Source organism: Crassostrea angulata, chromosome 8 (assembly GCF_025612915.1).
Source record: "Crassostrea angulata isolate pt1a10 chromosome 8, ASM2561291v2, whole genome shotgun sequence".
Taxonomy (NCBI): Eukaryota; Metazoa; Mollusca; class Bivalvia; order Ostreida; family Ostreidae; genus Magallana; species Magallana angulata.
Window position 1 is genome coordinate 39,361,356 of NC_069118.1, and position 14,391 is coordinate 39,375,746.

At 33.5% G+C, this 14,391-nt stretch overlaps 1 protein-coding gene, 1 long non-coding RNA gene and 1 pseudogene across 2 annotated transcripts; all 3 read left to right on the plus strand.

Annotated features, from left to right (window-relative positions):
- Window positions 1–1,362: 1,362 nt before the first annotated feature.
- LOC128159864 (tripartite motif-containing protein 2-like) lies at window positions 1,363–3,023 on the plus strand (annotated as a pseudogene).
- A 3,084-nt stretch (window positions 3,024–6,107) lies between these two features.
- Window positions 6,108–8,532, plus strand: LOC128159865 (uncharacterized). Its single transcript, XM_052823080.1, has 2 exons — window positions 6,108–6,265; window positions 6,749–8,532. The coding sequence occupies exon 2, from the start codon at window positions 6,796–6,798 to the stop codon at window positions 8,227–8,229; it is 1,434 nt and encodes a 477-aa protein (XP_052679040.1). The 5' UTR covers window positions 6,108–6,265; window positions 6,749–6,795; the 3' UTR covers window positions 8,230–8,532.
- A 1,306-nt stretch (window positions 8,533–9,838) lies between these two features.
- Window positions 9,839–14,377, plus strand: LOC128159870 (uncharacterized). The gene is made up of 2 exons (XR_008240191.1): window positions 9,839–10,144; window positions 14,089–14,377. It is a non-coding gene; the product is annotated as an uncharacterized LOC128159870 (long non-coding RNA).
- Window positions 14,378–14,391: the final 14 nt, after the last annotated feature.

The following is a 14,391-nucleotide window of genomic DNA, read 5'->3' on the forward strand; positions in this document are numbered from 1 at the left end:
ATACCAACTTAGAAAATTTAAACCTGCAGTTTTAAGCACATGATAATGCGTCATAAAAAATTTCCCGAACGAGTGAGGATGTGAAACTCCGTTTAATAAGCAATTAAATTGATTCATAAACTTGCGTACGGCAAATAACACTTTGCAGTCTGTTATGGCTTTCAAGATACACATGTGTATTAAAAACTACTTTGTTACTACTATAAATATGTCATATAATAGCTAAAAATTAAAAGAACGAAACATTTTACCGCTACCCAGCTGCAGAACTGTTAGAAACAATGCAGATATAGGAAACACACGGAAATTTCCCTGACTCTTTGATGGGTTTTTCAATTCACACACTTTGCTTAATAGCAACACGTGTGTAACCTCAGTCTAGGCAAGATAACATCTCTCTGTAAAAGACAAACAAAACCTAGGGAGCTCCAAAAAGACGAATATCTTTGTGATTGATCTATCTAAGTTATGAATCTTTGTCAAATTCATATTCATTGCAATGTTTGTACTTATAATATGTATATATCTCTACAGTGTGTATCGCCACGATCCCCTCAGATTGTCGTTTTTCTGCATTTTACCTCAATTGAAAAGACCCTGCAGTGCGCTAGGTTTCGGTTGTCAACAAAAGAAAGATTTTGTCTTGCCTAGACGACAAGTGGTTAGCGCACTGGCTGCTCACAGCTAAGAGGATGGGTTCCAACAATTCTGAGTTCAAACCCCGGCGAAATTGGATCTGAAGCACCAATATAAGAACATTTATATTTCCCCATAGATCGTTTCCCAAATTAATCAGGAGATTATTTGTAGCACCATGAATAATTTAACTGCATAGTATAATTATATGTTTTACTTCCAGCAACCTACATGTATCATCAAAATCAATGAAAGCCTTTAGACTGTATTTGATTTTTATTACAATTGAAATATCTAATTGCAGAATCAGGCCAAGGTTTATTTTATCACAACTGCAGGTGAAACGCTTATAATAAGTATAAATGGAAATAACATCGGCTATTGAACAAACAGCTGACGGTAAGGATATATATTATTGATAACAAGATCGATGCCGTTTAAGCTTTGACTATTAAATTTAATATATTGATATATTATATATTGATACAACAAGTACACTACATACCTTATAAATGATATGTTTAATAGAGAATAATGGTAATGTGGTATATATATATAAATTGCAAAGAAACCAAACATTAGTTTTTTGTTTATTTTTAGAAAAAAAACACACAATGCCCAACCAAACTTACAGTGTCTGACCATATAAAATTTTATGTAACTAACTGTTTTTTGTTAATCTTTAGAAAAAAATACAATGACTAACCAAACTTACGGTGTCTGACCATGGATCCTCGACGTTGTGCCCAGGACGTGTTACGGTGTCACATCTGTGACACACATACCTTTTTGCACTGTGAAATTTGTCAAATTCATTTGTGTAAAGCGTGTGTTGGGGATCATCTTTAGATGAATCAAAAGACCATAAAGTTGTACCAATAAAAAAACGAGAATCCACTCCTACATATTCTAAACACTCAAAACAATGCGTGATTCACTATGAGCAATGCGACATTCCTATTTGTGTGCAATGTATTTCTTCTGGTGAACATGAACAGCATAGAAAAGTGGACATTTTGAAAAGTTTTGAGAAGAAAAAAGAAGTATTGCAAAGAGATTTAGAAGAACTGGAAAAAATAATTTATCCACAATATCAAGAAATTATTTCCAAAATCCAGACGGAAAAAGTCGATATAAGTATACACTTTGAGAAACAGAAAACAGAAATTAAGAAGCATGGAGATGATTGGCACAGAGAAATAGATACAATAACCAAAAAACTTACAACAGACGTCAATAGTATGGAATCCAACAGTTTGGCCGCCTTATGTGGAGAGGAAATTAACATCACTTGCGTAATGTCTGAAATCACACAGTTTATAACAGATCTCCAAACAGTTTTAGAGTCCAATGACATAAGCTTTACCTTTGCATATAAATCACGTAATAGTGATTTTAAAGAAATGCATCCTTTATGGAAATCGGCTCCACCAAGGGGTATATTTACGCCCCAAAAGATCGAAAAAGAACATATCTATCAACAGTTTGGTTCTCTCTTATTATCAGATGAACATGGTTTTGCAGTAATTTTTGCTTCTCATGATTTTTCTCCGAATGAAAGACCGGGAACTGAAAAACCACGAATAATCAGAAAAATAAAAACTGAACATGAAGAAATAAATCGGCTGTACAGTGTGTGTTGTCAGAGTGATCAAGAAGTGTGGACGTGTAGCGATGACCATATCATGAGACTCTTCAACCTTCAAGGAGAATTAGTGAAGTCAATCGAAACCAAGTCAGGGAATAAACCAAAGGACATTGCAATAACAAAACAAGGCTATCTAGCATATACTGACTACATTAATCAAACTCTGAACATAGTAAAAGAAAAAAAGATACAGGAGATAAAATTAAGGAAATGGAGACCCCATGGTGTCTGTACGACTGCCTCTGGTGACCTCCTGGTAATCATGGACAGTGATAATAACAGAGAATCAAAAGTTGTGCGTTACTGTAGCTCAAAAGGAAAGGAGAAACAAAGTGTCCAGTTTGATACTAACGGTCTCCCTCTGTATTCACCTGGTGGCATAAAATACATTAATGAAAATAGGAATGAAGATATCTGTGTATCTATCTGTTGGGCCAGTGCAGTAGTTGTGGCCAGCCGAGTAGGAAAATATCGCTTTACATACAATGGGCCATCCACTACTGCCACCAGATCATTTAATCCTTACGGCATCACTACAGACAGCCAGGGTCGGATCCTGACGGCTGACTGTAACAACCACAGTATCCATATCCTTGATCAGGACGGGCAGTTCCTCCGCTTCATTGACAACTGCGATATATGTTGTTCATACGGTTTATGTGTGGACACCAACGACAACCTGTTTGTGGCTGAGTGGAAATCGGGAACAATGAAATTGATTCAAAATTACATGTTCTAGACACTGATTAGAGCACATTTTTTTTCTGATGAATAATTTGTGTATATCAGTATCAAAAGCGCAGTACCATTGGTTATGTTCAATTCACTAAATAAGCAGAGTTAGTAAGTGGAAAGTCAGCTTTGAATTTTGAACTGCACAGTCGTGTTCGAAAGGTCTATCTTTGTATTTTACACATTCTACCTAAATGGCAATATCTCGGCCATTTTTTCACTAAATTCAACTTTGTGTACACCAACATGTTTGTAATATTCTCTTCTTTCTATCAAAGCATTAAAAATTGGCATACAAAAATATTTTATTTCCGCTAAGGTAGCTAAACACAGTTTCGTATAAAATCCAGGGGGTTTTTCTCTGGGGAAAAGCATGATGGGTAGGGATTTTCCTGCTATTTTTACTCGGTATACATGAAAATTAATTGTTTAAATTCTCAGTTGCATAATATAGTGGATTATCTTATCTTTCCAATACATGAAAAAAGTATGTAGAACATTTTTAAAAATTAATTTTGTGAGACTCTAAAATAAAGGGAGGTAACTCCAAAAACATCCGGATTTTACACATGCAGAATTTCATGATTTTTTTAGCGGGTAACATAGCTCTTTAAAAAGCTGCCGAATGTACCCTGAAAATACTATGAAAAGATGCTTAAGGACTTGTTCTTGAAAATGTACTGAAATTAAAATGGCTGATTTGGTTGCATTCTGCTTTTAGAGGGAGCCTAAAATGCATGGGTGTACTGCATTTAGAGGCATCCTTTTATCTATTTTCCGCATGTTTTGAGAGCCAAATAAATTCTAGCATTAAGTTATATGTGCATTATTTTTAAATATTTAAAAAATTCACGATTTTATCTTTCTATTGATACATAGATATATATGTAACATGTTTTTACAATTAATTTTTTAGGGGTCAGTTTTGCTTGCCCCTCATCTGAAAACGTCCTTATAACGTTACATATAAAACTGTGTTTTGCATCCTGTGACAATCACAGTATCCACATCCTTGATCAGGACGGACAGTTCCTCCGCTACATTGACAACTGCGGTTTATGTTTTCCATACGGTTTATGTTTGGATACAAAAGACAACCTTTTTGTGGCTGAGTGGAAATCGGGAGTGGTTAAAAAGATCCAGAACTATATGTTTCCACCCTGCTGATTACCATCAAACAATCAAACTTATGGCACAAAAACATTTATCAAACTTTCCTCACACTATCTGTATAGACTATGCTACTTGTACCGGCATGTGTACCACTTACATTATTCAGATACGATTTGAGAATAGAACTCAAGGTGGTATGGTCATCTGTTGATATTAATGTGAATTAGAGTGCACTATGATTGATATACTTTTACCGGTTTAGAATTTTTCAAATTTTACAATATTTAACCAGATATACGTCTTAAAGTAATTGTGACAGCTGACATTTTTAAAATAATTAATCCGCTGCGCTACTTGAACAATTGTTGGGGGGACTTCTATTTTTTTGACGTAATTCTTATCGAATAAACAATGAAATCAAGTTTAATTTTATAACCTTTATCTTGCGAAAATAGATTACCTAGCCATGAGGCGTAGTGGGATTGAACGTAGCTATGCGTCTGTTAGTTATGTTTTTGAACACCGCTGGAATTTTTATAAATATCATTTTTTCCTTAAATTAAAAAATTATTTTAGGGGCAAATAGTGTAAAATTTTAAACAGGTGAACGTAATTTGATTATAATGCAGGGGATAATATCCATTGCACGCGGGTCCTTTGATTTGACCTATTCCATATTAAAAATTGACAGTTTTTTTCCCTAAACCCCGTTGAAAAAATTCTCAAACAATGTGTATTATTGTGTTATACAATATGAACGATTAAATGCTGATTTTGTAACTATGCTAAATAACACACCCTTTCAGATATCAATCAAAATGTCTTAGCGTTCTTTTAAGTATTGCATATATTGATGAAAACATTAATTTAATGAGCAATCATGTTATATGCAAATGTAAACCAGGAAAACTGTATATAATGTTTGGTTTTTTGCTAACTTGTGTTGAGTCATATATCATAAAACTGTTTTCCCAGTAGAGCAATTTGTCGATCAAAAATTCCCAATTGAAAGGGTACATGACCTTATACCGAAAAGGGTCAATCAAATCATGTAATGTACTTTTATCCACATCATTAATATTAATAGGTGTACCATACCAACTTAGAAAATTTAAACTTGCAGTTTTCAGCACATGGTAATGAGTCACAAAAATTTTCCTGAACGAATGAGGATGTGAAAATCCGTTTAATAAGCAATTAAATTGATTCATAAACTTGCGTACGACAAATAACACTTTGCAGTATGTTATGGCTTTCAAGATACACCTATGTATTAAAACCTCCTTTGTTACTACTATAAATATGTCATATAATAGCTAAAAATTAAAAGAACGAAACATTTTACCGCTACCCAGCTGCAGAGTTGTTAGGAACAATGTAGATATATATAGGAAACACACGGAAATTTCCCTGACTCTTTGATGGGTTTTTTCAATTCACACACTTTGCTTAATAGCAACACGTGTGTAACTCTCGGTTTAGGCAAGAGAACATCTCTCTGTAAAAGACAAACAAAACCTAGGGAGCTCCAAAATGACGAATATCTTTTATGATTGATCTATCTAAATTATGAATCTTTGTCAAATTTAGAGTCATTGCAATGTTTGTACTTAAAATATGAACATGTATATATCTCTACAGTGTGTATCGCCACGATCTTCTCAGATTGTCGTTTTTCTGCATTTTACCTCAATTGAAAAACCGTACAGTGCGCTAGGTTTCGGTTGTCAACAAAAGCAAGATTTTGTCTTGCCTAGACGACAAGTGGTTAGCGCACTAGCTGCTCACTGCTAAGACGGTGGGTTCGAACGACCCTGAGTTCAAACACCAGCGAAAGTGGATCTGAAGCACCAATATAAGCAAATTTATATTTTCCCATAGATTGTTTCCTGAATTAATCGGGAAATTGTTTGTGGCACCATGGATAATTTAACTGTATAGTTTATATGTTTTACTTCCAGCAACATACATTATCATCAAAATCAATGAAAGCCTGTAGACTGTATTTCATTTTCATTACAAGTAAAATATCTAATTGCTGAAACAGGCCAAGGTTTATTTTATCACAACTGCAGGTGAAACGCCTATAATAAGTCTAGAGGGAAATAACATCGTTTATTGAACAAACAGCTGACGGTAAGTATATATATTATTGATAACAAGATCGATGTTGTTTAAGCTTTGACTATTAAATTTTATATATTAATACAACACGTACACTACATAGCTTATAAATGATATGGTGATATGATTGAATAGAAAATAATGGTATTGTGGTACTATAAGAACTTTGTTACACGTGGTTCTCACTTTATATTTTCTGAGTTCTCAGTTTAGGGCTTGAGGGTGTTTTGCTTCGCTTATTTAGAAGGAATTGCTATTAATTTGACGTGAATTTTATATTTCACCAATTGTAATGTATGTATAGCTGTTTAGTTGATTTTATTTGAGCTTCATTTCTAAGCAAAATATTCAATGAACCTTTGATAACTTCGGAATAGATTTTTATGAAAACAATTTATGTAACTTCATGTAAGCAATATATTGTATTTAAATATATATATAAAAAAAGTACATTGCAGAGAAACCAAACATTAAAATTTTTATTTTAATTTTAAGAAAAAAGTTAAATCTACAATGTCCAACCAAATTTATGGTGTCTGACCATGGATCCTCGTCGTTGTGCCCAGGACGTGTTACGGTGTCATGTCTGTAAGACACATACCTCTTTGCACTGTGAAATTTGTCAAATACATTTGTGTAAAGCCTGTGTTGGGGATCATCTTTCAGATGAATCAAAAGTCCATAAAGTGGTGCCAATAAAAAGGCGAGAATCTACTTTTACATGTTCTAAACACTTAAAACAATGCGTGATTTACTGTGAGCAATGCGACATTCCTATTTGTGTGCAATGCATTTCTTCTGGTGAACATGAACAGCATAAAAAAGTGGACATTTTGAAAAGTTTCGAGAAGAAAAAAGAAGTATTGCTAAGAGATCTAGAAGAACTGAAGAAAATAATTTATCCACAATATCAAGACATTATTTTCAAAATCCAGACAGAAAAAGTCGATATAAATTTACACTTTGAGAAACAGAGAACAGAAATTAAGAAGCATGGAGATGATTGGCACAGAGAAATAGATACAATAACCAAAAAACTTACAACAGACGTCAATAGTATGGAATCCAACAGTTTGGCCGTCTTATGTGGAGAGGAAATTAACATCACTTGCATAATGTCTGAAATCACACAGTTTATAACAGATCTCCAAACAGTTTTAGAGTCCAATGATGTAAGTTTTACTTTTGCATATAAATCCCGGAATAGTGATTTTAAAGAAATACATCCTTTACGAAAATCGGCTGCACCAAGGGGTATATTTACGCCCCAAAAGATCGAAAAAGAACATATCTATCAACAGTTTGGTTCTCTCTTATTATCAGATGAACATGGTTTTGCAGTAAATTTTGCTTCTCGTGATTTTTATCCGAATGAAAGATTAGAAACTGAAAAACCAGGAACAATCAGAGATATAAAAACTGAACATGAAGAAATAAATCGGCTGTACAGTGTGTGTTGTCAGAGTGATCATGAAGTTTGGACTTGCAGCGATGACCATATCATGAGACTCTTTAATCTTCAAGGAGAATTAGTGAAGTCAATCGAAACCAAGTCAGGGAATAAGCCAAATGACATTGCAATAACAAAGAAAGGCTATCTAGCATATACTGATTACATTGTTCAAACTCTGAACATAGTAAAAGAAAAACAGATACAGGAGATAAAATTAAGAAAATGGAGACCCCATGGTGTCTGTAAGACTGCCTCTGGTGACCTCCTGGTAATCATGGACAGTGATAATAACAGAGAATCAAAAGTCGTGCGTTACTGTGGCTCAAAAGGAAAGGAGAAACAAAGTGTCCAGTTTGATACAAACGGTCTTCCTCTGTATTCACCTGGTGGCATAAAATACATTAATGAAAATAGGAACGAAGATATCTGTGTGTCTTTCTGTTGGGCCGGTGCAGTAGTAGTGGTAAGCCGGGTAGGAAGATATCTCTTTACATACAATGGACACTCCACTACTGCCACCTGATCATTTAGTCCTTACGGCATCACTACAGACAGCCAGGGTCGGATCCTGACGGCTGACTGTAACAACCACAGTATCCATATCCTTGATCAGGACGGACAGTTCCTCCGCTACATTGACAACTGCGATATATGTTGTCCGTTCGGTTTATGTGTGGACACCAACGACAAACTGTTTGTGGCTGAGTGGAAATCTGGGAAAATCAAATTGATTCAAAACTACATGTTTTAGACACTGATTAGTACACATTTTTGATGGATACGTCTGTGCTACCCATTTAAAATGATATCATTATCTTCCAGGCGGGTACTATTATATAAATAGTGCCTGTTTGGAAGGGTAACAGTCGAAATTGACACTCCGAGAAAACCATTGTCAACCGACGTGAAGCGGAGGTTGACAATGGTTTTCGAGGGGTGTCAATTTCAACTGTTATCCTCCCAAACAGGCACTATTTATTTTGTTATACTGAATGTCTTTTTAAAAAAATTTAAGAAAATTTTACTGCTTTTATATAGGAATAACGTGAATTCTACAGCGAACCGTACGCGCATAATTTTCGCGCATGAAACATTTTTTGAAACATCTCCAACTTTATTCAACTTCCTATTTGCCTAAAATGGCAAAGGATTCAAATTTGTTGTAAAAATACTTGCATATAAATTAAGTTTATTTCCTTAGTAGGACTGAATCAAAATATGTTTTTAGGGTCTTCCGTTTCCAACGGAAGACCCTCTTGTTATTCTACGGTTTCTTTTTCTTTATTCTTATTAGGGTCTTCCGTCTTCAGCGGAAGACCCTTCTATTATTCTATTGTTTCTTTTTCACTTTTCTTATTAGGGTCTTCCGTTTTCCAACGGAAGACCCTTTTGTTTTTCTTCGGTTTCTTTTTATTATTATTATACTTTTTCTTTTTTTTCTGACTCCTTTTTTGCTTCATAACTCAAAAAGTTTTCAACCGATTTCAATGAAACTTCCAGAGATTTTAGCAAGTTATCGTCCCTCAAAGATGTTAAAGTCTTAAAGACAACGTCACTTCTGTTTTGGTGTGACGTCATTTTTAAAAAAGTCATTTTGTCCGGGACTTTTCTCAAAAACGCTTTAGGATAGAGGCTTGAAATTTTCAATGGTTATGATTTGGTCAATTTACCTCTGTAATGAAGCTATATAATAAAAATCTGTCACTTGCGTTCGAAACTGGAAGCGAATCAAATTTTTTGAAAAAATGAATTTTTTGATCGAACAAAAAACGTATACCTATTTTGTAGAGCTTTTCAAGCTGAGTCTAATGCTGAAAACTGTTTAAAATTCAGAGGATGCATTACAGAGATATCGGGGTTTAAAAACTGATTTTCCCGGAAATTTTGATGCCGCGTTCTTGGTTTCAAAAATAGTGCAAAATTCACACTGAAAGTAACTTCTACTGTAACAATTCGTACTGATCATAAAACTTTGTAAAAAACATAAAATTATAAGCATACTGTATAGTTTGCAAAGCTAAATACAAAACTTCAATTCGTTTTAAAATCGAATACTGCATTGCGGAGATATCGGGGTTTAAATATTGGTTTTTCCGGAAATGTTGATTCCTCGTTATTGGTTTAGAAAATAGTGCAAAATTCACACTTAAAGTAACTCCTGCTGAAAAGATTTCGTACAGGTCATAAAACCGAACTCCTTTTTTATATAGTTAATCAGAGTGTTTATTGAAACAATTTCGTTAATTCGGTCGATAATTACGTTGTTAGTTTTAATTAGTCTGATTAGTTTTAATCGAAATAATTATCGTACGATTCACCATGTCAACTCGCCATGTTTTGACTGCGAACAACAGCCGATAGCGGTGTGTCAGAAGAATGGCCTGCAAGACGGCGATAGTGGAAATTTCAGCTCAACTAACGCATGACAGATTATAAAGGTATGTTTCAATACAGGATATGTCGTATTGACTTTTTCTTTTCAAAGTGTTTGTGCACTTTTCAATCTAATCCGACATTCCTCTTACTCTAACCTCCGCTTTTGACGTGCGTAACAATATAAAAAGCGGGCATTTGAGTCAGAGAAATCTCGGGATATTATCTGTCCAATGTATTTTCACGTGTATGTTTTGCACACTACTCGTTTGAATTTCTATTTATTATTATGTATCTGTATGTCTTATTTTGTATTGAACAACACACCACACATTGTAAAACAGTGCAATTAAAAGGGTGGGGGTCCAAAGGCACACAAGAGTAGAATGTTGTAAATAGAGTGCATGTTTGCATGATGATAACTTTACCCTAAATATTTCAAAATAGCAGATCTTTACCATATTACCTCCACTTAATTAATGAATTAAAGAACTCAGACAGGCTTGTGCTTAATTAAATAAATATATTTGACATGGAAAATATTCAGTCTAATTAAAATTAGAACTTTTGCCTGGCTCGCCGTTATACATGATTATCGCCTGTGAAAGAGCATGTAAATCAGAGTGCAAGATGAAAAGAACTTTAAGTTAATATTTTAGGTTAATGTTCCCTGATATCTATAAAACATTCTTCTCAAGATTTGATTATTTCACAGAACATTGTAAATTCTTTGAGATTAGGTTATCTTTTATATACCGGTATATTGAATTTTATTGATTCATTTTAGGTAAACTTTACATGCAGAACACATCTACATTGTAAACAGTTTTTACAGTAAGACAAATGTATGTAATAATTTTTACTACATGTGCCTCAGATCTCGATCTCTCTCTCTCTCTTTCTCTCTCTCATGCTTTTAATCTTGGCTAAGCATCACAGAGCAACATCATTTTGTGCATATCTCTATCTAGGAAAAGAAATCAACAATGCTTTAAATTTCAAAATGAGCATGTATTATCGTGCAATCCCTCATTTTTTCATTGTGCAACTAAAATCCAAAGCTTTGTAAAATTGTTTATGGAATTTTATACATACTAAACATAATATTGTATTTAAAACCTGTCATTAATAAGAAAAGAGAAAAAAATCCTCGCTAAATTTATTTGCAAAAAAAAAACCCCAGTAGAATTCATTTAAAAAAAATGGTATAGCAGAAAATTATACTTTGAGGCTGTTCGGATGAAATACTGTAAGTCGTTTTAATTCCACCGTGTTAAATTTTCATGATTTTTACTAAAGTATCAATTGCGATGGTTTTAATTTCACGCTGGTTAAAAATTCAATTGATCAGAATAGAAGCATTTAAATTTCATGATATTTGGTTAAAGTGTTCAAACTAATGCTTCTTAGGAAAATCAAAAAATAGGGGGAGGGTATACATGTAAGGGTATTTCTAAGTGATGTGATGCTTTTGTCATGATAATATCATGTATATGTATGTTGTTTTGAATAAGGTTTCTTATTTAGGGAGGTTGAACAACAGTTGACCTCTAAAAGATTAGGTAAAGATGCTTTATTTATGGAGAGCCCTATAAATCTGTGTTAAATAGAAGAAAGTGGAAATGCTGGGTTCACTTAAATGGCCATATTTTTCTTAATCCTTAATGGAATTGGCATAATGAGGTATACTTTTTCTCAGAATAGCATAAGCTTTGTAAGTTGAAGACAAGATGACTTTTCAGAGAATGTTAGTGTAAGTTTTGAACAAGACTACATGGTATTTTCAGATTTCTCATTTAACTGTAATTTTGAATGGATTTTGTACCAAAAGTAGTCTATTTTGGGAAAATGGATGATTTTGTTGGTTATACATTGTATATGTCATTACATGATTTATTAGCTATAATATACACGGGAAGTAAATGCCTTTTAAATGTGTAGAATGACCACCACTAGAGTAAATTGGCTTAGAAAGTAGGTATTTCCTATCCTGATGACAATTAATAGGCTTAAGTTAATTACCGAGATAAGAATTAATACTGCACAGTAAAAGAGTTTTGATCAATTGAATTATTTAAATGATAAATTTGCAGCAATTTTGCTGTCTGATTTCATGAAATAACATTAAGCAACCTGACTTATATAACTCAATTTTTTTAAAACAGCATATTTTTCTTTCAAATAAAATTCACATGTAGACAAATGCAGTTATCAAAGTATACAATATGTCAAAAAACTCAAGTTTTTGCTCCTTCCTATCCAAAAGTGATATTTTAGATATATTTACAGAATTCAAAAAGCCATGCCCCCCCCCCCCCCCCTTTCCAATTGTCTCCATTACCATTACATGTTGGATATGTAAATGTACATTTGACCTTGAAATAACATCTGCTATAATAATTACTCTCGAAATGATCAAGAAACAACAAATGTTTACCCTTTTATTGTATATATGCATCAAAAATGTAGGAAAACATGTAAAATTTGAACATTTATCATGGAATTCTCATCCGTCCCCAGGTACCCGGTTGTGTTTGAATTTCATTTTAATTAAGAGCAGACATCACACTGGTAGGTCTTACTATTTTAGCAAAGTTGAAAGGAGACTAGAAACAAGAATAAATAAGATATTCACTAAATATGATTATAAGCTTACTGTTTCATGAAAACAAGAAATCACATGTATGGCGGCATGTCTTTTTGTGAAAAAAAATGTTACATTACATCCATTTACCAAGAAAAGATCAATTTTCCATATCAGTGATGGTTGTTTTTAAATATGTGTGAGAAATGACTTAAGGGAATTGCCACAAGTTTCATAATATTAAGGTTAAAGTGTTCAAATTAATGCTTCTTTGGAAAATCAAAAAATGGGGGGAGGGTATACATGTAAGGGTATTTCTAAGTGATGTGATACTTTTGTCATGATAATATCATGTATATGTATGTAGTTTTGAATAAGGTTTCTTATTTAGGGAGGTTAAAAATAGTTGACCTCTATAAGATGAGGTAAAGATGCTTTATTTATGTAGAGCCCTATGAATCTTTGTTAAATAGAGGAAAGTGGAAATGCTGGGTTCACTTAAATGGCCATATTTTTTTTAATCCTTAATGGAATTGGCAAAATGAGGTATACTTTTTCTCAGAATAGCATAAGCTTTGTAAGTTTAAGACAAGATGACTTTTCAGAGAATGTTAGTGTAAGTTAAAGGTAGCAAGGGACAGTTTCGGATAAAGTACCCGTCAATATTTTTGTAAAATTGAGAGTTGCTGTACTTAAAGGCTTATGAGTGTTGCTAAATTTCATGAAATGATTTTTAATGATTATCATTACTTAGAGGGATGTCTCTTGTTGAAATTGATATTCAATATGTAGGCTCCATATGTTAGGTACATGAGATTCAGAAGTAAAATGTGAAACCTGCGGCTATGACTGTTGTGTTGACTTTAGACAGTGAAAATGCAAGTTACAGACGGGAGGGTAAATTACACGAAAAGTAGGTGGATGGGACATTATAAACTATACACCGGTAAGTTTCTGACATGTGATGGTGCAACATGCACATGGTACGGAAGGTCAACCCTTTGCAGGGAATTGGCTGGGGGAGGTCTAAAAAGCTGAAAAATCATGAAAAATTAGCAAAATATGGAAGGGTCAAAATCTCATTAAAACCAGTATGTAGAAAATTTTACAGGTTTTGACTAGTAATTTTCTTCAGAAATTGGTGTTTGGCCTTATAAAGAGTGAATTAAAGGTATTTGTGCTGAATGGGAACTGAGGAAATTCTAGTTACAGGGTTCCGAAAACACACGTCCCCAGGCTACAATGAAAGTATCAACAAAACTGTCCTGTGCCATCTAATGTCACGTATCGGGATATGTCATACTAATTACACGGCATGGTCAGTGTATTTTTTTTCAGAAATACTATACATATGTTAATGTAAACACAGCTATTATTAGTACCGGTACATGTATTAACACAGCTTATTGATTTTTTTAATTTCAGCTATTGGTGGCCACATGGTTTTTACCTGTTGATTTTTTTCAGCTCTTGAGGTTAACCTGTCATCTCTACCCACATGCATATTCCTTAATGTGTTCTACAGACTATTTACCAGTAAAAATTAAATCGGATAATTCATGAACAGTTACTGTAATGGAACTTTAAGAAAGCATCATGCCTTGTTGTGGTTTGTGTTTGATAAGAAATTATAACAAACAAAATTATGGCTGTTTAAAGTAATTTACAATTGTTAGCTGTGAAAATTTGTTTTTCAATAAAAGTATGCAATTATGTTTCTTTTATTTT